Raw genomic sequence first — 27,079 nt, 5'->3', positions numbered from 1 at the left:
CCGAAAAAGGTAAAACCCCCTGGCCGCTTGGGCATTTGAGAGTCAAAACCCAAGCAAGTCAATCCGGGGATTCTTCTGGATGTCGCCTAAGTATAGGCGGAGCGTATGCCTAGCATCTTACAGATGATTCTATGATTGCAGATATTTCCTCTAGCTGTCCAAATTATCAACAATATGCTAAGAGGATAGTCCGGGCTCTTACCCGGTTTGAAAAAGAGGTTGTGTCGGCTGTGCACACGGTCAATCTTGACCGAATCACTTCTCTCCTTGCTGAGGTATTTAAACCGGATGACCTATGCTTGAGCAATGATCTTTATTTACCGAATGCAAATGTTTTGTCTTGATTTTTCTAACACTCTTCCCGGTTGATTTCACAGGTGATGCTTAGAGTGGATGGGCTCAATGTCCCCTTGCGTAAAAAGCAGGAGAAGGTAAGAGACGTTAAGAGACGCGCATCTGAGCTGATTGATGTCTGCCAATTCAATGCTCTTTTATTTGACTTGGAAATTAAACAAAAGGCGTTGAAACAGGAGGAAGCGCTGAGGCAAGCAGTTGCGGCTGGGGAGGCTGCAATGAAGAGAGTTGATGAGCTTGAGTTGAAGGTAAAAGACCTTCAAACTGATCTTAAAGCTCTGGAAAATGCTGATAAAGAAAATGCTGATCTTCGCAAAGACGTCAGCCGGCTGAAGGATGAGCTTGCTTCAAATCAGGCGGCTCATAAAGAAAAGATGGAGAAGGAACAAGTCCGCCTGATAGAAGAGAACGAGGCCAACTGCGAGGAGCGCATGAAGCTGGCTTGGAGTCTCATTCATCCGGACTATGAGTTCGAGTACTTCAATCTCCGGTACCTGTATGCTTCTGAAGTATACGAGGCTAATGTACTCGGTTTTGACCCTCCTCCCCCTTTTGAGGAGTGGGTCGAACAGAATACGAAGAGTCAGCCGGATGAGGTGCATCAGGAGACCGAGACTGAAAACCATCCGGAAACAACTGTTGTGCAGTTGGCTGAAGTCCCAACAGAGCAAACTCAGCAGTCGGAGAATCAGCAACCTCAGCAACAATCTCAGCAGCAATAGCAATCATAAACAATCTTCTTTTATCATAAACATTCTTCCTCTTTTACCGGCCTGCGAGCCGTGTAATTTCTATGTACTTTTCCCGGACATGGGTCCGGTTAACATTTAAAAATTTTAATCTACTAGCCGACTCAGTCGGTTTTGCTATTTATATTTAACTTGTACTTATAAATTTAAAATTTTTGCAATTTTTACAAGTATTACAAGTATCCTCTACTCATACCGGCTGATACAATTAGATGCCCTGAAATGGTTGGTTGTTAACTCCAAAAGTAGACAAGTAGCCGTTTCATATTTAGCCGAATGGGTAATGATTATTTGTATATAATATACCGGCTGCTACGATAAAAATGCCCCTGAAATGGTTGTTTGTTTACTTCAATGGTAGACAAGCAACCGTTTCATAGGCAACTGGATGGGTGGTATAACCGTCTGGGTATCCTTTGGATAAGGCCCGGTTGTCCTAACCCATATTAATATAACGCGAGATTTTATACTTGGAGTAACATCATTCTTTTTAAATGTGTTTATCCGGAATACCTAACCGTGTGCAATGGTTTACTGCAAAAACCGGTTGGTGTTTTTACTAGGATTTATATATTTGCGGCATGGACCACTTTTGGGTCTATGCCGACTGAATCCTAGATGCAATGGATCATTTCGAACGGCTGTTTGTTACTTGCAATGATGTGTCAGTAATGCCTTTTGATTTTTATGACCGCCAGGACAATGTATCACCCGGAAGGGAGTTGTCCTCTTCGACGATTTCACCCGGATGGGTGTCGCCGGATGACTGCTCTTGTTGGAGCAGTGATTTTTAATAAGTGTTCTTCCGTCTGTGTTTTTACACTAGACAGGTGCTAAAACAATTTGGATGAATGGAAATTATATACTTTCACATTTCAATACTATTTTCAAAAATTACAAATTCCTTAGAAGTAGTACTTTTTCAAGTTATCTACATTCTAGGTACGAGGCAGCCGCATTCTGTCTGGTGTTTCCAGGCGGTAGGTGTCGTTTCTAACTTCTTCAAAAATCTGGTAGGGTCCTTCCCAATTAGGAGTTAACTTCCCTTGCTCATTTGCCCTACCGGTTGCTTCAAGCTTACGCAGTACAAAATCTCCTACTTTAAGGGGTCTTTTGCACACCCTTTTGTTGTAGGCTCCCGTCATTCTCAGACGGTAGATTTCATGACGTAAGGCGGCATTGCCCCTTTTTTCAACAAGATAATCCAAAGTCAGACGCATGGCCTCCCAATTTGCGTCTTCATCATATAGCATGATTCGAATTGTTGGTTCATACAATTCAATGGGAAGCACCGCCTCTGTGCCGTATGCCATAAGAAATGGGTTTTCACTGGTGACCCCTTCTCAGTCGTTCTGATAGACCAAAGAACATGGGTCAACTCTTCTGCCCAAAGACCACCTGCTTTTTCAATATTTTTCTTTATTCAGCCTGAGATGAGCTTGTTAAAAGCTTCTACCTGACCGTTTGCCTAGGGACGGCCTACGGATGCAAAATAATGCGAAATTCCTTGATCTTGCAACCAAGTTTTGAGGACAGGAGTTTCGAACTGTGGACCATTATCAAAAACCATTGACATAGGAACACCGAACCGTGTGATGACATTTTTCCAGATGAAGGAGATGACATCCTTAGTTTTGATGCTTTTTACCGCTTCTGCCTCAACCTATTTTGTGAAGTAATCAACGGCTACTAAAATGTATTTTCTGCCGCCTGGGGCAGGTGTGTATGGCCCCAAAATATCCATGCCCCATTTGGCAAACGGAATAGGGCTATAGATGGCCGTTAGATCAGTAGCCGGCTGACGGATTAGCCGGCCAAACCTCTGGCATTTGTCACATTTTTTTTACCAGATCTAGTGCATCTGCCTCAAGAGTTGGCCAAAAGTATCCTTGCCGCCTGGCTCTCTTTGCAACAGTCTTGTCGCCTATGTGTGATCCACAGAAGCCGGCATGAAGGTCTTCTACCACTTACTTTCCCCTTTCTAGGGTTACACACTTGAATAACGGCTGTAGGTAACCCTTTTGGAAGAGTTCACCCTTATGCATGACAAAACTTGATGCTCGTCTCTTGAGAGCAGCCGCTTTTAAAGAGACACCCAGCAAAGTGTCGTCTACAAGTAGTCCCGGATGGGATCCATCCAGGTAGAGCTTCGATCTAGAATTCCAATGGGATCATGTTCAATGCTTTTCTTTTCCATGACTTCCCAGAAGACTGACCTAGGCGTATCATATGTGGCGGATGACGCCAGTTTAGATAATGCATCCGCCTGATTATTCTCAGACCTGAGTACTTGACTTAAATTAAATTCGTCAAATACCCCGGCTTCTTCCTTAACCAACTGAAGATACTTAATCATGACCGGATGGGTGGCTTCATAGTCACCATGGTATTGGCTAACGATGAGCTGAGAATCAGAATAGGCGTCCACCTTCCTTGCCCCGGCTGCCTTACACATGCGGATACCGACTAGCAGGGCCTCGTACTCTGCTTCACTATTTGAAGCTTGAAACTTGAATCGTAGAGCATACTCGTATTTTTCCCTCTAGGGAATGACAAATTACGCCTGCCCCACAACCGTTCACAGTAGAGCTCTCGTCTACGTACACTTTCCAAACTTGATCAGTATTATCCGGCTGTACCGGTCTTGTCATTTTCAACAATGAAGTCGGAAAACGCCTGACCCTTCACTGCCCGCCTAAGTTCGAAAGTGATTTCAAGGCTTTAAATCTCCACGACCCATTTAATCATTCTTCCGGATGACTCTAAAGTGGTCATAGGCCGTTTGAGCGGCTGATCAGTATAGATGGTAACCGGATAAGCCAGGAAATAAGGTTTCAGTCGCTTGACTGCTTTGTACAAGGCTAGACCATATTTTTCAATCATGGGATAGCGAAGTTCAGCGTTCCGGAGGACATGGCTTATGAAGTAGACCGGGAGCTGGTTGCCGTCTCTCTCAGCAAGGAGAACGGCACTTAGGGAATGATCTGAGACGGCTAAGTACATATAGAGAGCCTCCTAGGGTAGGGGACTCATAACCTTTTCAAATAATGCAAGTGTTGTTTCAGCCTCTGAAATGCCGCCTCATCCTCTTCACCCCATTCAAATCTTGACCTCTTTTTGATTGCTTGAAAAAAGTAGAGCCACTTGTCACCTGACCGGCTGAGAAATCTTCCCAATACCGCCAGGCAACCGGTAAGATTTAGAGCCTCCCTAAAGATACGAGGCGACTGCATGTCAATCATCGCCTGTACTTTGTCCGGATTGGCCTCTATGCCCCTCTGGTCAATCAAAAATCCGAGAAACTTCCTTGACTCAACACCAAAGACGCACTTTTTTGGGTTAAGCATGACTTTATGCCGCCTGAGGGTGGTGAAGGTTTCTCGGAGGTCTGCTAAATGATCCGCCTGCAACTTGGACTTGACTATCATGTCATCAATGTATGCCTCAACATTTCTCCCAATCTGATCATAAAAGACCGAGTTTATCATTCGTTGGAAGGTAGCAGGCGCATTCTTCAACCCAAACGGCATCACCGTGTAACAATATAACCCTTGATCTGTGACGAAAGCCGTCTTTTCTTGATCTTTCTTCCACAAGGGTATCTGATGGAAGCCGAAATAGGCATCCATAAAACTCATCAGAGCATGACCGGCTGTAGAGTTGACCAGGTGGTCGATCTTTGGAAGCGGGTAACTATCTTTCGGACAAGCTTTGTTTAAGTCCGTGTAATCTACACACATCCGCCAAGTACCATTCGGCTTTTTCATAAGGACAACATTGGCTACCCAATCCGGGTAGAAGCATTGCCGAATGAACCCAGCATCTAAGAGTTTCTTGACCTCGGCTGCTGCGCCCTGAGACCTTTCCTCGCCACGGTTCCTTTTCTTTTACCTGACCGGCTTCTTCTTAAGATCCACGGCGAGTTTATGAACAGCAAGATTCGGACACACTCCAAGCATTTCTTCTACTTCAAAAGAGAACACATCTTTGAACTCTCTCAGCAATCGGAGCAGATCGATTCCCAAGTTGTCAAATGCAACCGTCCCAACTTTGACGGTTCTGTCTGCCCGGCTGTCTTCTAGGATAATGTCAATGATTTACCCTGCCGGCTGGGGGCAGAGGTCGTCTGACCTCTCCCCTGACAGTGATTGCTATTGTTTCTCTTTGACGGGGGCCAGTAGTTGGTCCGCCTTTCTCTTTTTACCGGCTGCCTTAGTAGCCGGTAACTCTTGATCACACTCGTCAAGTTCAACTACTTCTTAGTCTTGACCGTCTGTGACCAATGTGGGTTTGACGTCCGAGAGATAACACTCTCTCGCTGTCTTTTGGTTCCCACTCAGGGAGCCGACTGTGCCATCATCCCTCTCAAATTTAATCAACATTAGAGACGGGATGATCACAACCTTTGAAATGTTAAGGGTTGGGCGGCCAATGATCAGGTTGTAGGCCGTCAGTTCCCCTACAACAAGAAACTTGACAACCATGTGCCGGGCCTCCCCCTTTTCTCCAAACCGGATGGGTAGGTCAACCATGCCCACCGGATGTACCACTCCTCCCCCAAAACCAACAAGAGGATATGGGGCCGGATGCATGCTACTTGGCTTATATTTGAGTTTTTCCAAGCACCGGTAGCTTATGAGGTCAGATAAGCTCCCAGTATTAATTAAGATCCGGCCAACTCGTTGATTGGCAATTTTACATTCGATGACTATTGGGTCATCATGGGGCCGCCTGACCTCTCCTCTATCCTTTTCGGAGATATGGACCTCTAGGAATGAATTTTTAGACGACTGGCCCTCATCCACTGAGTTGACCAGCTTCCTGATGTTATCCTTAGTGCCCCGGATGGTAGGCCCGCCACCCGCAAATCCACCGGCTATGGTTATGATGGTATCCTCATCCGTATCAGATTGATATGCCGGTGTCTTTGGAGGTGGCCCTTTGGTCTGGTTGGGAGCACCCTTTGATTTGGATTGATAGGATTTTAGAGCACCTCATCAGCAAGACGGTTAAAGAGCGACCTGAGGCTAAAACAGCCCTCAGTATCATGGCCTATTTCTTCATGGAACAGACAATATTTGCTCTTATCCCGGCTGCTTACAAGACTCTTCATTGGTGCTGGTTTTTCAAGATTCAACCGGTTTTTAACTTCCTTAAGAATGGATGCGCAATCCTTGGTGAACTCGTACTTTGGAACATATGGATCCGACCTCTTTCTCTTTTGGAATTGTTGTCCGGGTGGGTCTGCCACCCAGACCTCTTTCCGCTTCTTTTCTTCCCTTTTGACCGGCTGGGTAGCCTGGCTCTCTCTTTTATTGGATCTTTTGTAATCCGTTAGGAGTTTAACGGCGCAGAGTTCCATTGCTTAGATGTAAGCCTCCGCCTTCATTAATGCCTCGTGAAGAGTAGAGACCCTCTTCCTAACCAGGTCAAACTTAAAAGTTGACCCGTCTTTTAGGCCTTTGAAGAAGTCAGTATAGGCAACCTCATCAGACAACCCCTGGATTTGGATCCTCATCAGGTTAAATCGCCTGACATATGACCGTAGCCCTTCCTTACCTCCCTGTTGTATTGCCCCCAGATCAAGGCTTGTTTTCTTAGCAGGGATATTCATAGAAAAATTGGACGTGAACCAGTAGGCCAACGTTCTAAAGTTATTGATGCATCCGGCAAGTAAGTTACCAAACCAACGTTGAGCAACCCCTTTCAACGTTGCCAGGAAGCACCTACACCATGAGGCATCATCCAAACCCTGCAAATACATCAGGTTGGTGTATGCCATGAGGTGATCTTCCGGGTTGGTGGTACCGTCATAGGCACCAACCAACACGTTTTTAATTTTTTGACGACTGGGCCATCTCGGTGATTTCCCTGGAAAACGCCGTAGGCTGTTCCCCAAGGTTGAGCAGCCGGAGCTGCCAGTCCATAGGCTGGACATGCGGCTACTGCTGCCCCCCGAAAAGACCTGGTTGAGAATAAGGAGATCCAAAAGGCGTGTATGGTGTCCCATGTAGTGTCGGTTGGATGATATGAGGGCCGGATCGAGCGAAAACCTCGCTCGTCCAGCTGTCATTGTTTGTTCTCGAGTGCCTCCCTAATGTGATATGGAAGCTGTCTCGAAAGGTCGACGTTGATGCCGACTCGGAGCGCTGTTGAGTCTTTTTATCCTAGATGAGCGTCCGAGCATCAGAATAGACTTTCTTCGTTCCATCCGGCTGTATATGCCGGAAGGGTTTTCTGGCTCCCTCCAAGGGAGTGTGAATTTTTGAGAAATCAATGGGCCTAGCCGGCACCTTTGACTTCGGGTGTGGGGTAGATGCTCTACCCTTCACTGTCTTGGCCGTCTTTTTTCCAAGACGCCTCTCTTCCGCCTGACCCTTACGGGGGTCGGCTGAGTTATCCATAAGGCCTTTGATTTCCCCTTTAAAACTCATCATCATACTTATGAGTTCATCCCTGGAGACTGGGGCGGCTCCTTCTGAAGCAGGAGTTAACCCAAGCGGTCCTCTGATGGGATGGCTTTGGCCTGCCTGCTGCTCTGCCCGTTCTCTTTTGTCTTTGGAACGAGTATGCTTGGTTCTAAAAGAGTCGTCGGCAGCTGTGTAAGCTTCAACCTCATAGTTGTCGGTTGTATCTTGGTCCGAGTGGATCTCAGCCTCACCAGCAGGTTGGCTACCTTTTCTCGGTAATATAGAATCTGAAGTCATCTGGAAAGTACCCTCCCCACAGACGGTGCCAGATGTTTGGGGGTTTTTTATGTGTCCTACGGGAGAGTTACAATTTCCTAGTATGCTCCTTCCTTCGCCTGTACCTGCACAAATAACGGAGACTCCGGCTGGGGGGTGGGAGTTCCGCCTCCGAAGATTAAGTTAGAACCTTTCTGAAGAGGAAATAAGAACAATATATGCTTCTCGATTGAAGAGAGTTTGCAATGGGTTTTGTGTTTGGTTGGTTGTTGGAATACGATGTCGATCCCCATAAATGAGGTCTGCCCCTACTATTTATAGTAGGGGAGAGCTGTAGCTCAATTAGGGTGCAATGACACGTGTCGCAAAGGGATAGGGCCCTTGCTGACCGATGCAAGCTTGACATGGGCAAGGCTCTATAGGGCCACGTGTCTTAGGGGTATTTTTACCCTAAACAAGCATGTTTTTGCAGATTGATGTATATTTACCTGGCGGTAATTTATGTAAAGGGCAAGTGTTGACTTATGATTTTCGTTATAATATCGCAACTATTAAGGTCAAATCCGATTCACCTCTCTCAACTGCAAAAATTAGATATATTGATGATACTATAGCAATAGATTCGGATATGTTTGCAATAGCTGAAGCAAATTCATTTATGCACTATGGGGAGGGAGCTGCTTCAACTCGGTTTAACCAATGTCCCGGTGAACTTGTAATAGAATTATCTCGGTTCAGTGAAGAACCCCATGAAATTATGGCTGCTCTCGGTTTATTCAGGTGTAGCTTATGCTATGTTTAATTCAGTTTGTTTCAGAACTTTGTTACATATTCAACTTGCTTGTAAAAAAAAAAAAAAAAAATAAGTAATTTTTATTTATATTCCTAATTCTAAGAATTTCTGATCCGACTAGATCATATCAAGTTCCGAAAAATTAGGTTCAAACTAAATCATATTTGGAAAGATAAGTTCACATTAGATCATATAAAGAGATCTAAGGTAAATTGGTAAACTAAACATTACCCTACATTTTTGACTTATAGTTAATTCTTGGGTTGTCTTATCGAGCTTTAGTGATGCTCATGCTGCATTGTTGGGATATTACTCTGTACACAACCTGTGTAGTGCTCCATGATTTCTTTTCTGGGCTCCTTTTTCTTATGTGTGTCTCTTATTTTTTATAGTTCAGCTGTGATGATTGTCCACATGATTGCAAAGAGCTTTACTTGACAACTTACACTGTGAATAAAGTAAGTACTTATGCATTTCTCTCGGACTGTAAGACTAAGACATATCCTGAACTTTTATCTAGGTGAGTTGGGTTGAACAGAGCACATAATGATGGCTCACCTAGTCCATTTGTTGTGTAAGAATGCATGATGCCTTTTCGTCTCATTATGTTGATGATATGGTAAATATCAGGCTGCTGTTGGGGGACCCCTTGTCAATTGTTATGGAGAAGTCATTGGAGTTAATTTCATCAGTTTTGTCCATTTAATGCATTTTTGCTTATTAATATAGCATTCAAATGTTTGGAGGATCTGAATAAAAACAGGTGATGGTCTTACCTTTCTTTCTGTGTCATTTAGCTCTTTAGTAAAGCTGTTCAACTATCTTTTGATTAGTTTTGATATTGAAACTTTGTCAATAACCTTCAAAATTACACACAAACTACCTTCTAGAAAAAACGGTGGCACCAGACTACATTCAAGGACTTTTTTTTTTTTTTTTTTTTTTTTTTTTTTTTTTTTTTTTTTTTTTTTTTTTTTTTATTGCTGGAATCTGGTCTGACTAACATTCTGGCGTGGACAGTTTTTCCCCCCTTTTATTTTCCTTTTTCCTTCTCAATGTATTTGCCTTCTTCTCTGTTGCGAAGAACTACTCCAATCATCATTTTTCTTCCGATTTCGTACACCAATTGCATTTTGACCTTTTAATTCTTGTTAGACTCCTTGAATTTCTGGTGTAGATCAAAGGACTAGATTCTGAATGGTTAATCATCATACTTGATGACTTGTCCTGTTTGTTCCTGGTGGGGTATGTGTATGCTATTTTTTTAAATCCATATATAAAAACAATATATTCAAACTATTTCTGTCCTCAATTGTTTTTTAGGCATTGACATGCATTGATGCATATCAAAAGTTAATATAATGAGGAAGTGAAGGCTTTATTAGCAGATAGTATACATGTAAGAATAAATTAATAGAGTTGGTTTGGGCCCCACATTACATAGATTATGAAGTTAGAGAGTGAAAGAGAGATAGTGGAGGGGGGGGCCACTGCACACGTCATATGGATTAAGTGGTGTACATTCTCTATTTAAGGGAAGATGACAATCGCATATGAACTACCAAAATAGTCTTCTGGACAATATATAAAGATGAAGAGAGTAGGAATTTTCTATTTTCTCTTCGTTTGTGTAAATTAAAAATAATAACTCAACAATAATAAATAAATTGTTTTTTTAACGCACTTTTTATACACTTGTTGGTGAGTGGGAGGTGTTAGAAAAAGAAGGATAAAGTAAGAGAAAGTGAGTAGAAAGATGTAATTCCTCCAATATAAATAAATGCATCACTTGTCTTAATAGGCCATTCTAAAATATATGCATTGCTTTTACTCTATCTGTCCCACAATACATGAGAAGTTGGACTTTTTTTCACTATTCATGCATTAGGTTTGACCATAATTTTTTACTAACATAATAAAAATATATTTTATCATAAAATATGTTGTTAGATAGGTTTTAATATAATGTTTCATAATATAATTTTCAAAATAATTTTCATTAATATTTAATTATATAAAAATAAAGTCAAATTAGTGTATTGGCATGTGTGTAATGTTTGACTGTGTCATGTATTATGAGACAGAGGGAGTATCTTTGTTAAATTTCCATCAAATTTTGTTATATCTCTTTTCTCATGATTTCCACTTGACATATTTAAAATCTCTCTCTCTTAGTCTCCACTTAAATAATTATAAAAAAAAATAAATAAATACTCTCTCACATTTTTTGTGTTTCACGCAGTTTATTGTTTTTTTAATAGAGTAAATAAATCACCCACTTACTCCATTCCTACAATATACTACTACTACAAATAAACACTTCTAAAACTTGGTGCAATCTCAAGTGATGTATTAATTTTGGAACAAAGGGGGTATATACCATTATACTGTGGGGCAAGAGGGCGGTAGGTGGTTAAAACCTAAAGGTATTTGCCAAAAATAAAGTAAAGCAGAAGTGGGTAGAACAAAAAAAAATACCTTAAATTAGAAAATGGGTTGAACAAAAAATTTGAAGGGAGTATAAATAATACTATTTTGTGTACACATGTTCAAATTTAGGATAGATTCCCTAATTCTTAGAATCGTGGCCCACAATGAGCCAAATGCTCAAACCCTTGACACCCTTATCACATCACTGTTTTTGTGTTTCTATACTCACTGTTGAATTTAACTATGCCTGTTTTGCTCTCCGAGATCATGGCCACGGGGCCTAATGTGGCCAGCCCATGTTTGGTGCTGACATTCTTTCTTTACATCTTATGTAGAAAATGAAGCCTTGAGCTACTCACAATACTAGATTCTTGTGCTGTGAGCCATGAATTAAGCTAATATCGATACTAAGTATATGTTTTTTTTTTTTTTGAAACAAATCAATTCATTAATCAAAAGTCATACGGCATTTACAAATGAAATCTAAATCAACAATTACATGAAATTGAATCAAATAAGGTTTTCCTTCATCAAAGCTACGATCGTTGAATGGATATTGCACTGTGGTACATCTCTTACACACATCGCTGAAATATACATCCTTTTCGGAGAGACGGTCTAACGATTTGTTATAGCCGTAAGGATGATTTTAATGTGATTCACTTGAACGCTTTAGAAGAATTGACAACCGTTGCGATCCCGGACTACTCTTTACCAACGAACTGATAATAAGGCAAAACATAGTTACCTTTTTAATAGGCCCTAATACTAAAAAAAAACCCTAAACAAAAACAAACAATAAACAACAAAACTAACAAAAAGTAACGACTCAGAGGGACAGATCGATACTAAGTATATAATAACACAAACCCAATTGAAATTGTTATTCATACTATTATTTTGCCGTACTTTATGGGTAAAAAAAAAAAAAAAGAGTTTTGTAAACATTCATAATTGTTCATTTTGCTTTTTCTCTATTTTTTCATCCTGTTGTTCTTTTCTCCCTCATTCTTACTGCTTTTTCCCTCTCTTTTGTTGATACAACCCTTGTGTCACACAAATCATCAAACCTAGTCAATGTATAATTGTACAAGTACCCTGTAAATACAAGACTCATTGGGTTTCCCTTTATTTCTCCCTGGCTTTTTTGGTCTATCAACAACACCCTCGGAGCCTGACAAGGCAGCATTAGAGCTGTACCTACAGTTTACTAATAGAAAATAGCAGATTTCCTTACTTCCTATAAAATACTGAATTTTTATGAATTACCTGCCCTTGTTCATAACACGTTGACTCGTATAAAGTGAATAAGAACTTTTGATATGTTGCTGCTGGTGTAGGAAAGTAACGTATCATCTATCATGTTTGACAGGCGAGCTCCACGACCTTGGCTGGGATTAAGTATTTCAAATCTTTACACTGCAAAATTAGAGAAGCTGGATGGACTGACTCATAAATTTCCTCATGTTGTCAAAGGAGTTATAATTGACAAGGTTTGTTTGTTTTTTTTTTTTTTTTTTTTTTTTTTTTTTTTGCATGCCATGGTAATTATATCTTGTTTAGTTTTACGTTTTACCAAGAATTGACATACTCAGTGCGACCTTAAAATGTCCTATTGCCTCCAAAATAACTAATGTAGTGTTATAAGTTGTTAGTTGTCTTGATGAGCTCTTAGGGACATTTTGTTTGTTAGTTTCCCTATGGAATTTTGTTAAACTAATGGGTTAGTATTTGGAGCCTTGATAGGTATGTGCATTAGTTTTAATCAGAGTTATGAACATTGAAATTTATCTTGCTTGTATCAAGGCTCTTGTTAGCTATGAGCATAGGACAATTATCTTGCTTAGATATGACCGTGGAATGTCATGGTTGCAATAGCGTTGAGGTGCAGTTTGCTCACCACCCAAGGGAGCAAATTGTCCGAAATGCTTGTACTTTAAATCATGAAATTTCCGTTGAAAAGTGTATTGACATTAAGTAATTGCTATGCATATTAGAAATCAAGAGGAAATGCACATAATATATAGGAACTATGACAATAACATCAACTGTCTTTGGTGAGCAGATAATTAACATGACAATTATATGAAGACTAAATGTATGTGCCTTTATGGATGATAACCTTCTTTTCGGTCCTTTGAGTCCCACTTCAGGATTCATCCCACATTTCTTTTGATATTTACAATCAGAAACAAACTTCCCTTCTTAAGCAGCCACCTGAGACAATATGCAAACAGTTAAGTAGATAGGGTACATCGAAAATTCATTACGGAGAAATATTGCAATTTGTGCAAAGGCCTTCTTTTGTGTTTCCACCCTTTTATACCTATTTATATTTGGAGGTATAGGAAGAGATTAGGGGAATTTTCCCTTAATCACCCCTCGCCATGTGGACCAATCAGGCCCTGACAAGTGTCACCCTGTTGGACTTATCGGGACCTGCCACGCGGCACGCTCTATCTGGTCCACCATGGACTCCCTATGCTATGCCATGTGGCCCTTTCAGCCTTGCCTAAACAAGTAGCAGATTGGGCCCAAATCCCAAGAAAGCCCAGTCAGTCCTAGGGTTGACCAAAAACCCTAGAACTTGGCACGCTTCCCAAGGCTATAAATACGGTCATAAATGCTCATTTATGACGGAGACTATTCACTAGAAACACACGGATTGCACAAATCCCAAGACAATCACACACCACTCGGTACCGCCTGCTAGACCCGTCCTAGCATCCGGCACCTGTTTACATTCTGCATTACAACTCCTTCATTCACTAACTTGATCGTTGGAGGCGGAGCTCCCTACCCAAGGAGTCTCCGTTATCTTGCAGGTACAGGCGCGTGATTCCAGCCTCGAAGTTGTAACTCTCCCGAGGGACACAGAAAACCCCGAACATTTTGGCACCGCCTGTGGGGAGAGTACCTTTGAGATGGCATCACAATCTGTACCGACTAATAGTGACAAGCGTCTTGAGGACGACTACCAAGAAGACGAGCCTCATGTCTCTTCTGATCAGGACACTGAGCCTGAAGTTGAGACTCGCACGGCCCCAGACGGGTCCTTGAGGGCTCGACGCACTACCCCTCGTGAAAGGCAGGAACGGCAGGACCAGGCTGGTCCAGGCCAAACAGTCGGACCTTCGGCCGACTCTTATCAAGCGGTCGACTGGACAACTCCTGTCTCAAGGAATGATCTTATGACCATCATGAGAAGTTTCAAAGGTGAGATTAAAGATCTCATCAACAAAAAGACAGTTGTCTCCCAAAAAGGGCAGTCGAGCAAAAAGCCTTCATATTCAGGAAAAAAGAAGTCATTGAAGGACCGTGAGGCAATCCCCCACCCTCGCCAAGAGGAGAGGTGGGTACCTCTAGTCAATTGGTCCAAGCACCGTATCCCTGCCTCACTGGGAAGGAAACCAATCTGCCTGGTTCAACCAGACGGCTCAAAGAAATCCTACTCAGACGCCCGGTTGCTGCTTCAGCAGAAAAGGAGCCAACAACAGTCTGAGTCAGCCTCCACTTCTGATTTTCTTGACAGTATACAAAACACTTCTATGAATCATTTAAAATCAAACTATGAGATCCGGACAGGCAGTGCACACTCCGGTTCTAGCTCTCATCAACAACAGTCGGCACCATATGTCACTCAGCCGCCATATGTGCCGCAAACTCACTACTTTTTGCTACCTCCTCCTTTTGGGGGTCAGACAGCTAAGAATGTCCAGCCTTTGGACTGGCAGTTACGATTGCTTCAACTTGGAGAACATTCAACTGCCTTATCCAAGGAAATCTTACAAGCCGCCCAGCCGGCTAAAGTGAGTGTTAATAGGCGCCTATGATGGCACCACTAACCCAGAGGATCACCTGATGTCATTCACCAATCTAATGTACCTTAAAGGATTGGACGATGCCACATGGTGTAGGTGTTTTCCTGCCACTCTGAAGGGAGTCGCCCAGCAGTGGTTCGGCAACCTGTCGGCCGGCTGTGTTAAAAACTTCAGAACATTGGCTTATTTGTTTGCATCAAAATTTTCCATGAATATACCTGCCAGGAAGACAACTCTTGATTTAGGAGCCGTCCAGCAGGGAGAAAAGGAGGGATTACGCTCCTACATAAAGAGATTCAATCTGATGAGGATACAAATACCCAAGCTGCCGGATGAAGTAGCCTATACTGATTTCTTCAAGGGATTGAAAGACGGGTCGAACTTCAAATTCGATTTAGTCAGAAAAAGAGTGGCTACTCTCCAAGAAGTAATGATGGAGGCCGAGACCTACATACAGGCAGTCGACCTCGGTCACAAGGGAAAGCAAGGGGACCAGAAAAGGTCCGAGAAAAAGGAGGGTCGTTCACAGAAAGCGGCCTCCAAGGAAGAGAAAAAGAGAAAAGATGTTTGGATGGCCGACTCCACTAGTCAGCCGTCTAGTAAGAAGAGAAAGGAATTCACTCCATACTCCCCCAAGTATGAGTTCAACAAAGATAATCATAACATTTTCAAAGAAGTTAAGGGCCGACTCTCACTTGAGAAGCCGGCACCTATGAAGGGTGATCCTAGCAAGCGCAACCCAGGCAAGCACTGTCATTTTCATGATGACGTTGGACATGAGACCAACGAATGCATTAGTCTCAAGCCTTTGTTGGATTAGTTGGCTGAAAAAGGTGATCTGGACTCTTATGTCAAGAAACCTAAAGGAAAACAGCCCCCCAAACAAAATTAGTCGGCCAGGCAAAAAAGACAGAAGCCGGCCGACAGCTCTGACACTGATGAAGCTGCCATCTATACAATAGCAGGCGGCTAAGCAGGAGGAGGCCCGACTGTTCGGGGAAACAAGGATAACATCAGACAACTGGATGTTAACTTTGTTAATCAGGATGAGACCTCTAGTACCTCGTTTCCTGAGGTTATTATTTCTGAGAAAAATTCGGGTGGTATCCGACGGCCGCATGACGACCCAATTGTCATTGAGTGTAAAGTGGCCAATCAAAGAGTCAGTAGGATACTTATTGATACAGGGAGTTTGTCAGACCTCATCAGCCATAAGTGCTTGACCAAGCTCAAGTACAGGCCTGAGAGTATACAACCTGTCTCCCATCCTCTCGTGAATTTGGAGGGGGAGTCGTCCATCCGATTGGTCAAGTTGACTTGCCTGTCCGTCTGGGTGAGAGAGGCGAGAGCCGCCACATGGTCATTCGTTTCCTGGTTGTGGAAGAACTTACTGCCTACAACATGATCCTTGGGCGCCCTACCCTTAATGACTCTAAAGCAGTTATCATTTCATCCCTTATGTTGCTCAAGTTTGAGAAGGATGACAAAACAGTCGGTTCCATAAGGGGGGACCAGAGAATGTTACCTCACTGACATCAAAACAACGGTAACTTCAGACGGCCCAACTGGCAAAGCCATAGAAGAAGCGTCTGCCCAAGAGGCAGGCGACAGGAAGAGAAAAGCCTCCGAGACGGAGGTCAAGAAAAAGCATAAGCAATAGCAATCACTGGCTGAGGAGCGGCCTAATGAATTCCGCCCTCAGCCAGCTGGAGAGCACGTTGATGTCGCCCTCGATGACAGTCGTCCAAACCGAACTGTTACGGTTGGGACGACTGCTCTGACTGAACTTGGCAATGACCTTCGCCAACTGCTGAAACCGGTACGACAGAAGAAAAGGCATCATGGTGAAGAAAGAAACCAGGCGGTCGCCGCCGAGGTAAAGAAATTACTTGATGCGGGATACATTCGGCAGTGTTTCTACCCAGAATGGGTTGCAAATGTGGTGCTAGTCAAGAAGTCGAATGGTTCCTGGCGCATGTGTGTGGACTACACTGATTTAAACAAGGCATGTCCGAAAGACAGCTATCCTTTGCCAAAGCTCGACAGGTTGGTCGACTCAACAGTCGGCCATGCCTTGATGAGCTTCATGGACGCCTACTCGGGTTTTCACCAGATCCCTCTATGGAAAAAAGATCAAGAGAAAACTGCCTTTGTCACAGAGCAGGGACTCTATTGTTACACGGTCATGCTGTTTGGTCTGAAGAACGCCCCGACAACCTTCCAAAGAATGATAAACACTGTGTTTTTTGATCAAATTGGAAGGAATGTGGAGGCGTATATTGATGATATAATTGTAAAGTCAAAACTCCAAATGGACCATCTGGCAGACCTCCGAGAAACATTCGCCACACTCAGGCGGCACCGAGTCATGCTTAATCCAAAAAAGTGTGTCTTTGGAGTTGAGTCTGGGATGTTTCTCGGATTCGTGATAAATCAAAGGGGAATAGAGGCAAACCCTGACAAGGTGCAGGCGGTCATTGACATGCAGCCGCCTCGCACCGTCCGAGAGGTATAAAGGCTAACAGGCTGCCTCGCCACTCTCGGAAGGTTTCTTAGTCGGGCAGGCGACAAGTGCCTCTACTTTTTCCAGGCAATTAGAAAGAAAGCAAAGTTTGAATGGGGACCGAATGCTGAGTCGGCCCTCCAAAAGCTGAAAGAACATCTGCATTCCCTGCCGAGACTCGTCAGTCCTTTGCTAAAAGAAGTGCTTTACATGTATCTCGTAGTATCAGATTATGCTTTAAGTGACGCCCTCTTAGTTGAAAGAGACGGCTGCCAGCTCCCAGTCTACTTTTTCAATCATGTCTTGAAGAATGCAGAGTTAAGGTACCCACTGGTGGAAAAATTTGGACTCGCCCTGTACATGGCAGTGAAGAAATTGAAGCCTTATTTCCTGGCACATCCGGTGGTCGTTTACACAGACCAGCCAATCAAACAGCCCCTGACGACCATGGAGTCGTCAGGATAGATGATAAAGTGGGCCATTGAAATCCAAAGCCCTGAGGTCACGTTTGAGCCCAGAAAAGCTGTGAAGGGGCAAGCCTTTGCAGACTTTATAGTTGAGATGACCCGGCCACCAGAATGTGAAGAAATTGACCAACTCTGGAAAGTCTATGTTGATGGGAGTTCCAAAGCAAATGGTTGTGGGGTAGGTACTATATGTCAATCGCAAGAGGGCGACATATATGAATATGCGCTTCGTTTCAAGTTTCAGACGTCAAACAACGAAGCTAAGTATGAAGCCCTTTTGGCTGGTATCCGCATGTGCAAAGCAGCCGGGGCAAGAAAGATAGCCGCCTGTTCTGACTCACAACTCATAGTCAGCCAGTACAATGGGGATTATGAAGCTACTCATCCGGCTATGGTCAAGTACCTAGAGGCCGTGAAGCAGGCGGCAAGCTCGCTTGAAGATTTCCAGTTAACTCAGGTCCCAAGGTCCGAGAATAACCAGGCGGACGCCTTGTCCAAACTGGCATCCTCGGCCTCATGCGACACCCCTAGAACTGTATTTTGGGAAGTAATGGAAAAGCGGAGTATTGAGGAAAACAACATTGCAGTCCTTGATAGAAGCTCAACATGGATGGACCCAATCAGGGCATATCTAACAGACGGCACCTTGCCGAATGATCATCATCAGGCGGCCTCACTAAAAAAGCGAGCGTCCAGTTTTGAAATGATAAAGGGGGAACTCTACAAGAGAGGGTACCTTCAACCCTTCTTGAAATGTGTTACCCCAGAAAAAGGGCGAGAGGTCCTAGAAGACCTACACTCTGGATATTGCGCCTCTCACATAAGCGGTAGGTCGCTTGCTCAGAGAGTGAGGCGGCAAGGGTACTTCTGGCCAAGTCTAGAGGCAGACGCCATGGATCTGGTTAAAAAGTGTGACAAGTGCCAGAGGTTTGGCAAATTGATTCATCGTCCAGCTACAGATCTAACGGCTATCCACAGCCCAATTCCATTTTCTAAGTGGGGCATGGATATTCTAGGACCCTATACGCCTGCATCAGGCGGCAGGAGGTACATCCTGGTAGCAGTCGACTACTTCACCAAATGGGTGGAGGCCGAGGCAGTCAGGGGCATCAAGACCAAGGACGTAATCTCCTTCATTTGGAGGAATGTGATCACTCGTTTTGGGGTTCCTATGTCCATGGTTTTTGACAACGGTCCCCAGTTTGAGACACCCGTTCTCAAAACTTGGTTGAGAGATCAAGGCATTGCCTACTGCTTTGCATCAGTCGGACGGCCGCATGCAAACGGCCAGGTCGAAACATTTAACAAAATCATCTCAGACGGTATAAAGAAGAAGATTGAGAAAGTAGGCGGCCTATGGGCAGACGAACTACCACATGTTCTCTGGGCCATAAGGACGACTGAAAAAGGAGCGATTGGAGAAACACCTTTCCTCCTAACATATGGGGCAGAAGCTATCCTACCCATTGAGAACTATGAGCAGACTCCCCGAGTTATGCTGTATGATGAAGATGCAAATTGGGAAGCAATGCGCTTAGCATTGGATTCCCTTCTAGAACGTAGGGGCAATGATGCCCTACGCCATGAAATATACCGCCTGAGAATGACTCGAATCTACAACAGAAGAGTACACAAGCGCCCACTCAAAGTAGGGGACTTTGTACTAAGGAAGATGGAATCATTCTGCAGGGCCAACGAGTTGAGAAAGCTAACTCCTAAATGGGAAGGACCCTACCGAATCTATGAGGAGGTCAGGGACGGCACCTACCGTCTGGAAACTCCAGAGGGCCGACCCCTACCTAGGACTTGGAATGTAGACAATCTGAAAAAATATTACTTTTGATGTAATTATTTAAGGTTTACTAATGAAAGTTCCAAGTTTACCCTCTTTTCATATGTTTCAAAAAGGAGTACACTCCATCTGTCCCAAGACATGCGGATACCCTCCAACACATATTCACTAAAGGGCACGCCTGTTTGCCCACCATACGGCTAATCAACCCAGGCACTAAGCCGCTTGATTACGCTTAATTTTTAAATTAATACGACCTGTCCCAATAAATAGCAGGCGTCCGACGACATGCCATTTGGATGAGATTAGTCGCAAAGAGCAGATCCCATTTGGGTGGAATAATGCTCTATAAATTACTTACATGGCCCCTATACGGCTGTCCCCAAGGACAACGTATCCGTTTTGAGACAAGGATAACTCAACACTATCATAAGTGTCATCAGTTGACATCTGCGTCGGATAGCCGCCTGTATTACTTAGGATAAATACAGGAGGCGCCCTCTGAGTTAATAGTCAACAAAAATTGACGAATCAAGGGGATTAGTCGGCCATTGACGACTGATACCTCTACTACTCAAGATTGGGAGCAGCCACGATTGGTTAACACCATAGTTAAACCATAGTTGTTCTTCCACACTTGGTCCGGAATCCTAAAGGTTTGAGCAGTCCGCCTGGTCGTTGGCAAAAAGGCACTCAAAAAAACATTCCCACTAAGAAATACTAAATGAATCTAAACAATCTAGAAGGATCTCTCGGTGTCCGACTGGATGTGATAACGACTGATACACCCGTTTGAATTGACAGTCGTCCAAACAACAAGCATCCTACTATGTTTCTCGTAAACATACCAAGGAACTTACGACAATCGATAAAACAGCGACTAGCCGACTGTTCTTTAAGAACTAGGCGACCCCTGTGTCTTGAAATGTACTATAAGTTGACTAATTCAGTCGGTACCTTACCATTGTGACTAAGTGCATTTCACTCAAGACTGGTTATGTTTGCTACTGAGGTTCGACTGTCTATGGCCGACTAGTTACTCTCTTTTCAAGAAGTAACCTAGTCGTCCAGGGGCAAGGGCAGTCGGCATCAGGATCCAACAATTTAGCTTAAAAGTTTAACATGGATACGCCATACAAGCGGCTATTAAGTCGCAACATGCAAAATGTTTGGCAAATTCAACAAAAACAAAAGTCAAAAGACAACAGCATATGCAACAGCAAAAGACGACTCAACAGTCGCCAATTCATGTCAAATTAAAGCCAGACAAGTTGGCAAGGTTAAGTTAAAACCAGACAAGTTGGCAAGGTTAAGTTAAAACCAGACAAGCTTGCAAAATATTCAGAAGCCCCGGCCCCCCACGCCGGGTAAAGATACACAAGTACACGGCACGCAGGCCGGATCAAGAATGAATATAGAAAGCTTTAAGTTTGAGGTAGAGTCTCGGTATTGACTGCCGCCTGATCAGCAAGGGACGCCTGGTTCTGAGAGGCATCTTTCTTACTTGTCTCAGCATCAGGGGCAGCTTCTTTAGATGTTTCCACCCCAATCGGCTGCAGGGCCACCTCCTCTTCTGAGCTACACTCGGCTGCCTGGTCCACCTCAGCCGCCTGCTGTATGACTTGCTGGTTGTACTTTTCAGTACAAGCAGCGAATTTCTTCTCCCAGGCGGCATAATGAGCATTTGGAAAGAGAGCCATCCAGGTCACTCTCATGATTTGAGCACAATCGTCCATCATGGATCGAGCTAGCTTCATTTTCTCTTTTTCGGCCTTGGCCGAGAGCTCATCAGTAAGGCTCTTCTCTTGCTGGACCAGGCGCTCTTTGGTCGAGGCCAAGGATTTCTCCAAGGTCTCGAACTGAGTCATTTTCTGTTTAAGCGGCCTCAGCTCATCCTTGAGGCTCTTGATCGTCGCCTCCAGTTCGTTGTTCTTCTTTTTAGCAGCCTCCAACTCAGCACGAATATTGGCAGTGGCCTACGCCTGATAATAAAGAATGTCAGTTGTCAAAAATTCATTTTGGGCAATTTGAAACATTGCCTTATCAGCGTCAGAGGCGGCCATTGCTTTAGCAGCCCTTACCTCTTTGTTTTTGGCGTTGATCGGCTTACGAAGGCCGTGTACTCTCAACATGGTCTGAAAACTGGAAAAACAGGCGTCAGATTTGAGAAAAGTAGGCGGCATGACAAGTGATAAAGTTTAAAAATATTCTAAGTCTACCTCAGAGAGGAGACCCATGATGCCATCCAGGTCAAAGGTGCCGACTCCCTTGACCGCGTCCCTCTCCTTGAGGGACGACCTTAATCATAGACTTGGCCATTTGGACCAAGTCTGGCTCTGAAGGGCCGCCTGCATCAAAAAGGAGAAACATCAGAAACATAAAGAGAGTGAAAGAAATAAGCAAGTCTAGCAGAGCAGGCTATACTTCTCGGCGGTTGTGGCACAACAGGTGGTTGGTTCCCCACACTTTGTGGGGTGGACGGTTGCTTGTCAGCCGATTGCTTCCTGGTAGATCCAGGTGTACTCTCAACTTCGAGTCCGGTTAGTGGGAGGATGAGGGTTTGGAAGTGCCCGTCTGCAAAAGAGACGAGTGGTCAACATTCATCAAGCAGTCTTTCAAAGACGAGTTTTAAGGATCGACACTCACTGTGGGCGTCCCCTTGGCAGGAGAACCAGAAGCGGTCTGCTGTTGTTGCATTATGGAGGCTCGCAACATGGAAGCCGCCTTCTTTGAAGCAGTAATTTGGTCCATAGCTTCAACTACAAATAAGAACCACATAAGCTAAAAAAAATATTCAAACAAGTCAAAGTTAAGGGTACATATTTTCAAGTGGTCGGCTACCTCTGGAGGACCGACTGCTAAGGCCACAGGCGGCCAGAAAAAACTCGTCAAAGAGCCATTGAAACTCTGGGACGCAGTTTAAGGGCACCTGTTCTCGTACCCCAGTAGTAGAGTTTGCCCTAATCTCTACTTTAAAAAGCCCTCGGTCCAGGATCTCTTCCCTGGCCTTGAGGGGAACAAGCGGCATGCTGTGTCCGCCTGTAAGAAGTGGCGGATCCTTGTTCCACCTATTGTAGCGTTTGTTTAGCAGGCGCTCGGGGCTAGAAATGATGAGGAAGGTGTTTCTCCAATCCTTCCATTTATTCTCTTTACCTTTGGTCATAAGATAGCCCTTATGACTTGTTATTTGGTACCACCTGGTACCGCTTGCTTTGGGGGTTCGGCTGAGGTAGTTCATATCGGCGAACGCCTCGAAATTTGGCTCCACCCCATGCATCTCACATCCGGCTACATAGCCAAGAATGTTAAACCAAGAGTTGGGGGCTAACTGCCAAAGCCCCACCTCGTACCCATCGAGGATTTGCTGGACGATCGGATGCAATGGGAACCGCAATCCAGCCTTGATGGTCGCCTCGTAACAGCCAAAGCAGGCGTCCTCGTAGCTGGCGCTTTCTTGCTAGACGACTGTGTCCTCGCCATCCGACACAAATACTCGATAATTCAGACCCATTGTATGGTCCGAAAGAAAGGTGTCTATGCACTCTCTCATGGCCTTGATTCGGCCCTTGGGTACATGGCAGTAATAAGGAGTGTTCAACTCCCTATGAGAGGCGGATGGTTCCGATTGACCTTCCCCCTTTTAAGCCGCATGAGGATCTCTCACCTCATGATTATGTCTCTCTTCCGAGCTTATAGAAGGGCGGCTCGATGAGCTAGAGCCAGACTCGCCATCAAAAGAGTCCGACTCCTCCCCATTTCCTGAAGGGGCCGACCCCTCTTCTTCTTCAGGGGCCGTCTTCTGACTGGCCTGGTCAACAGTAAAATGAGAAAGAACTACCTTAGGTCCCTCCTCAGAGCTTTCGGCTAAAGGATCGCCTTGGGTCCCTGCGGTATCAGGCGGCTGGTCCGATATTTCACTAATCGGAACCCGGAAAGAGGAGCCATCAGAGTTTTCTATTCTCTTGGTCTTTTTTTTTCTTGCCATACTGTCCTGCATAGATACAAAGAGAGTTGGATTCCGAGACTTGCGCAAAGTTTGAAGTACCGCAGGGCAGTCGACACCCCTAGTCCTAGACTCAGCCATCCCCGGTGACTGGCTGATTGCTAACTTAGGTCGTGTCGGATGCTTTTGAGGTCTCATTTTCGAAAAAGAATTAAAGAGCAGACAGTTACCTGAAACTTAAGTTCTGAAAAAGCTTGATCAAAGTAGGCGCCTAGTAAAACAGTCGTCCTAGCAAGTCAGAAGTTGCAAAAGGTTAGAGCTCAAGTTTAGGGGTCCGAGAGATCTCTTTCTGGAAATAATGTGAACAAATGTGAACAAAAGACTTGTTGACCAGCCCTATTTATAGGGAGGGAATGAGCAGAAGAGCATTCAAATTCAAAAACTTGGGCGGGAAAACACTCGGCCAAGCTATCCATCGACACCTGTCGCCTCCCCATTGGGCGACGCTTTTTCACAGGTCACACGTGCCAGGTCACGTCACTTGTAGAAAAATTGAATTTCGCACCGCACTTTTCGCACCGGTTCTTGAAAACTAGTGGGAAAAGAAATGGGTGGAATTGGGAAAAATACTTTTCCCACCGGTTTTAATCAAACCGGTGGGAAAAATGAGTTTTTCGCACCGGTTCGGTTCGAACCGGTGCGAATGTTCTTAAAAAAAACCGAAATATCTTCTTTCTTTCTCCTTCCTCGAAATCTCCTCCTCTTTCACCTACCTTAGCTTCTCTCTCCTCCTTCATTCTTCTTCATCTTCTACGAGGGCTGCGATTTTGAGCAGCCGCGACTTTCCCAGTCACCGTCATCCTCACCGGAGCCGCTTCGAGGTTCTCATGACCCACTGTCACCCTCATGCTTCACCTGCTCTCCACGGCTCCACCACTATCGTCACTCTTCGCCGTCGCATTCTTCTCCGCTCCTCCATATCTTTCCTTTATCAATGTCTTCTGCATAGATCTGGTCTAAGTAATCTCTCTTTCTTTATATTAAAGATTCAATTTGAATTGAGCAAGTTTGAAATTCTAGGGTTAATTTGATGAAGACAATTGTGTTATTTATAGTTATTACATTTTAATGTTGTTTATTGTTCATAACAATCGTGCTATCTTACGATTACTCGTGTACAATTTGCTCTAGAATCCAACAAACTTCTCATTTCATCTTGGGATTCTGTAAGTTACTATTATTTGCTTCTTCATAAATTATTATTCACAATTTTCTTTTGAATTTCACTCCATTTAATTAATTTTTTCTTCAATATTTTTAGAGTATTAGGTTGGTGGATGTGGAAAGCAGTAAGCTTAGATTAGAAGTTCAAACAGAAGCTGCAGTACTTGATTGCTGTTTTCAGAATGCGTTTGTTTCTTTCTCTGCTGCTTCTGATGGATCCATTTTCAGGTAGTTTTTTTCCCTGAAAATTTGGTTTTTTGTTGAAATTTGGGCTTAATATTATTCAAGGGTTGCTTAATGAAATTGTAATTATTATCCAATTTATTACCCACTTCATGGGAGCAGTCGAAATTTACCTAAAAAGGTAAGAAAGAATGAAAATCGAAGGAAGACAATGAGAAAGGGAGAGAATGTAGGAGAGATAAGGAGGAACTTAAGGTGGAATTGTACTCTTAGTATCCCTATGGTTTACAGCCAGTTGTACCCTTCTGAAGGTCTGTTGAATTATACTTCAGGAATCATTCATCATGTTAGACTTGAAGGTATGAAACTATGAATTCAACTATTTATTTTAATTTGCTTGAGTTGTTTGTAATTTTGATTAGTTTTTATCAATTTGTTTATGTGGTTGTCCTTTTGATGAATCTTTGAATTTGTTTTTTAAATGAACTTGGTGCATAAAATCTACTTTTTTTTTTTTGTGTAGTAGTAATTAATTATTATCTGTCTTGGTTTGTCTTGGTTTATCCAGCTGATAGATTTTGAAAGTTAAAGTTTCTGATTTTTATGGGTTACCGGTAAAATAGACCTACGCTTTTGAGGGCTGGTTTTACTCTAGAAATATGATGTATTGTTCAATGAGGTTATGAAGTTCCATCTTCTCTGATTTCCTTGTCTTTAGCTGAATATTAATGTCAGTAACAACTAAAGCTTGTGAAATATCAAAATGTATCTGTTGAATAACATAATTAGTCAAGTTCATGTGTTTGCAATAGAATATTATTCCATGTCCTTGCAATTCGCAGTATATAATTCCCCTTTTGTCTTGCACCAATTCACCCAATCATATTTACATATTTAATAGCAGTTTCTTTTTTATATCGTTGGACTCTGTTATCATACGTGTTCTCATATTTTATTTTTGTAATTATATGCTTAAGGCAATAAGGCCTCTGAGCCGTCAAAAGGAAGTCTTTACTTCTCTTAATGCTTAATTAATTCTACGTTACAGTAGTCTTCATGTATGTGTTTAATGGCCTGCAGTGGCTCCATCAATCATTTCGAACTAAGTAGTAATTATTGTGCATTTGTTGATCCAACTATCTAATCTTTTGAATTTTGCCACCAATTTAGGTATATATTCTTTTTTCTGGCAACTTATAGAATGGATATGCTCCTAAAAGCTTTATTCATCTTGACATTTGGCAGTAATATTAATCAATTCTACTAATCACTCAGCTAAGTCTTCTCTCTCCATTTTTAGTTTTTATTGAATTATTTCAATTTTATCTTATTTAGGTTAGTTGTATTGGAAAATATATTTGGATGCCCGCAACTGTGATCTGTTGTTGGCCGGGGGTATTATATATGCTTGGTTGCTTTTGGTGATGTGAAGTTCACTGTTGGTGTTGGGAGTGTGATTATGATATGATATTGATTATGATTATGAGATTGTTATGTTGATTATATATGTCTATGATATTGATTGAGATTATGATTATGAGATAGTTATGATATTGATTATGCTTATGCTTATGATGATGATTATGATTATTAGATTGTTATGTTGATGAATATGCTTATGTTGATGATTGAGAAAATGTTGGTGATTTGAGAATGATTTAATTGATGGCTATAAGATTGTTACGTTAAATGTTATGATAATGTTGGGGATTTGAGAATGATTTACTTGATGGCTATAAGATTGTTGTGTTAATGATTATGATAATGTTGGTGATTTGTCCTTGATGTACTTGATGGCTATAAGATTGTTATGCTAATGGGTATGATAATGATGGTGATTTAAGAATGATTTACTTGATGGTTAATAGGGTATATATAACCTTAAGTGAATACAATTTGCTCTGAATAATGGGGGTATACAGTTTGTTTGCATCAATGATGTGTGTCCAAAAAATGAGATTTTCATCCCAATTTCTAGTCAACACTATTTGCCATTAGATTCCAATCATGTGAAATGGTTGTTGAGACTTTTAGGTAGAAGTTTTGACTATGTTAGGGGTTGATGATTAGTTACACAGTTACACTAGGATAATCCATATGATGAAGGGACTCACTTTCATACTTCTCACTGTGA

General features: G+C 43.0%; 1 protein-coding gene across 1 annotated transcript; it reads left to right on the top strand.

Annotated features, from left to right (window-relative positions):
• The first annotated feature begins 24,143 nt into the window (after positions 1-24,143).
• Positions 24,144-26,499, top strand: LOC110691152. The gene is made up of 4 exons (XM_021868070.1): positions 24,144-24,558; positions 24,730-24,764; positions 24,860-24,990; positions 25,108-26,499. The coding sequence occupies exons 1-4, from the start codon at positions 24,426-24,428 to the stop codon at positions 25,316-25,318; spliced, it is 510 nt and encodes a 169-aa protein (XP_021723762.1). The 5' UTR covers positions 24,144-24,425; the 3' UTR covers positions 25,319-26,499.
• Positions 26,500-27,079: the final 580 nt, after the last annotated feature.

This window comes from Chenopodium quinoa, unplaced genomic scaffold (assembly GCF_001683475.1).
Source record: "Chenopodium quinoa cultivar QQ74 unplaced genomic scaffold, ASM168347v1, whole genome shotgun sequence".
Classification (NCBI taxonomy): domain Eukaryota; kingdom Viridiplantae; phylum Streptophyta; class Magnoliopsida; order Caryophyllales; family Amaranthaceae; genus Chenopodium; species Chenopodium quinoa.
The sequence above is the reverse complement of the archived record's forward strand: the minus strand, read 5'-3'. Positions and strand labels throughout refer to the sequence as shown.

What these genes read in the sequence shown, in the direction of transcription:
- LOC110691152 (XM_021868070.1), top strand. Translation starts at nt 24,426, where the DNA reads ATGACCCACTGTCACCCTCATGCTTCACCTGCTCTCCACGGCTCCACC. An exon ending in TCATTTCATCTTGGGATTCT is followed by an intron (nt 24,765 to 24,859) that starts GTAAGTTACTAT and finishes CAATATTTTTAG; the next exon opens with AGTATTAGGTTGGTGGATGT. An exon ending in TCTGATGGATCCATTTTCAG is followed by an intron (nt 24,991 to 25,107) that starts GTAGTTTTTTTC and finishes TCATGGGAGCAG; the next exon opens with TCGAAATTTACCTAAAAAGG.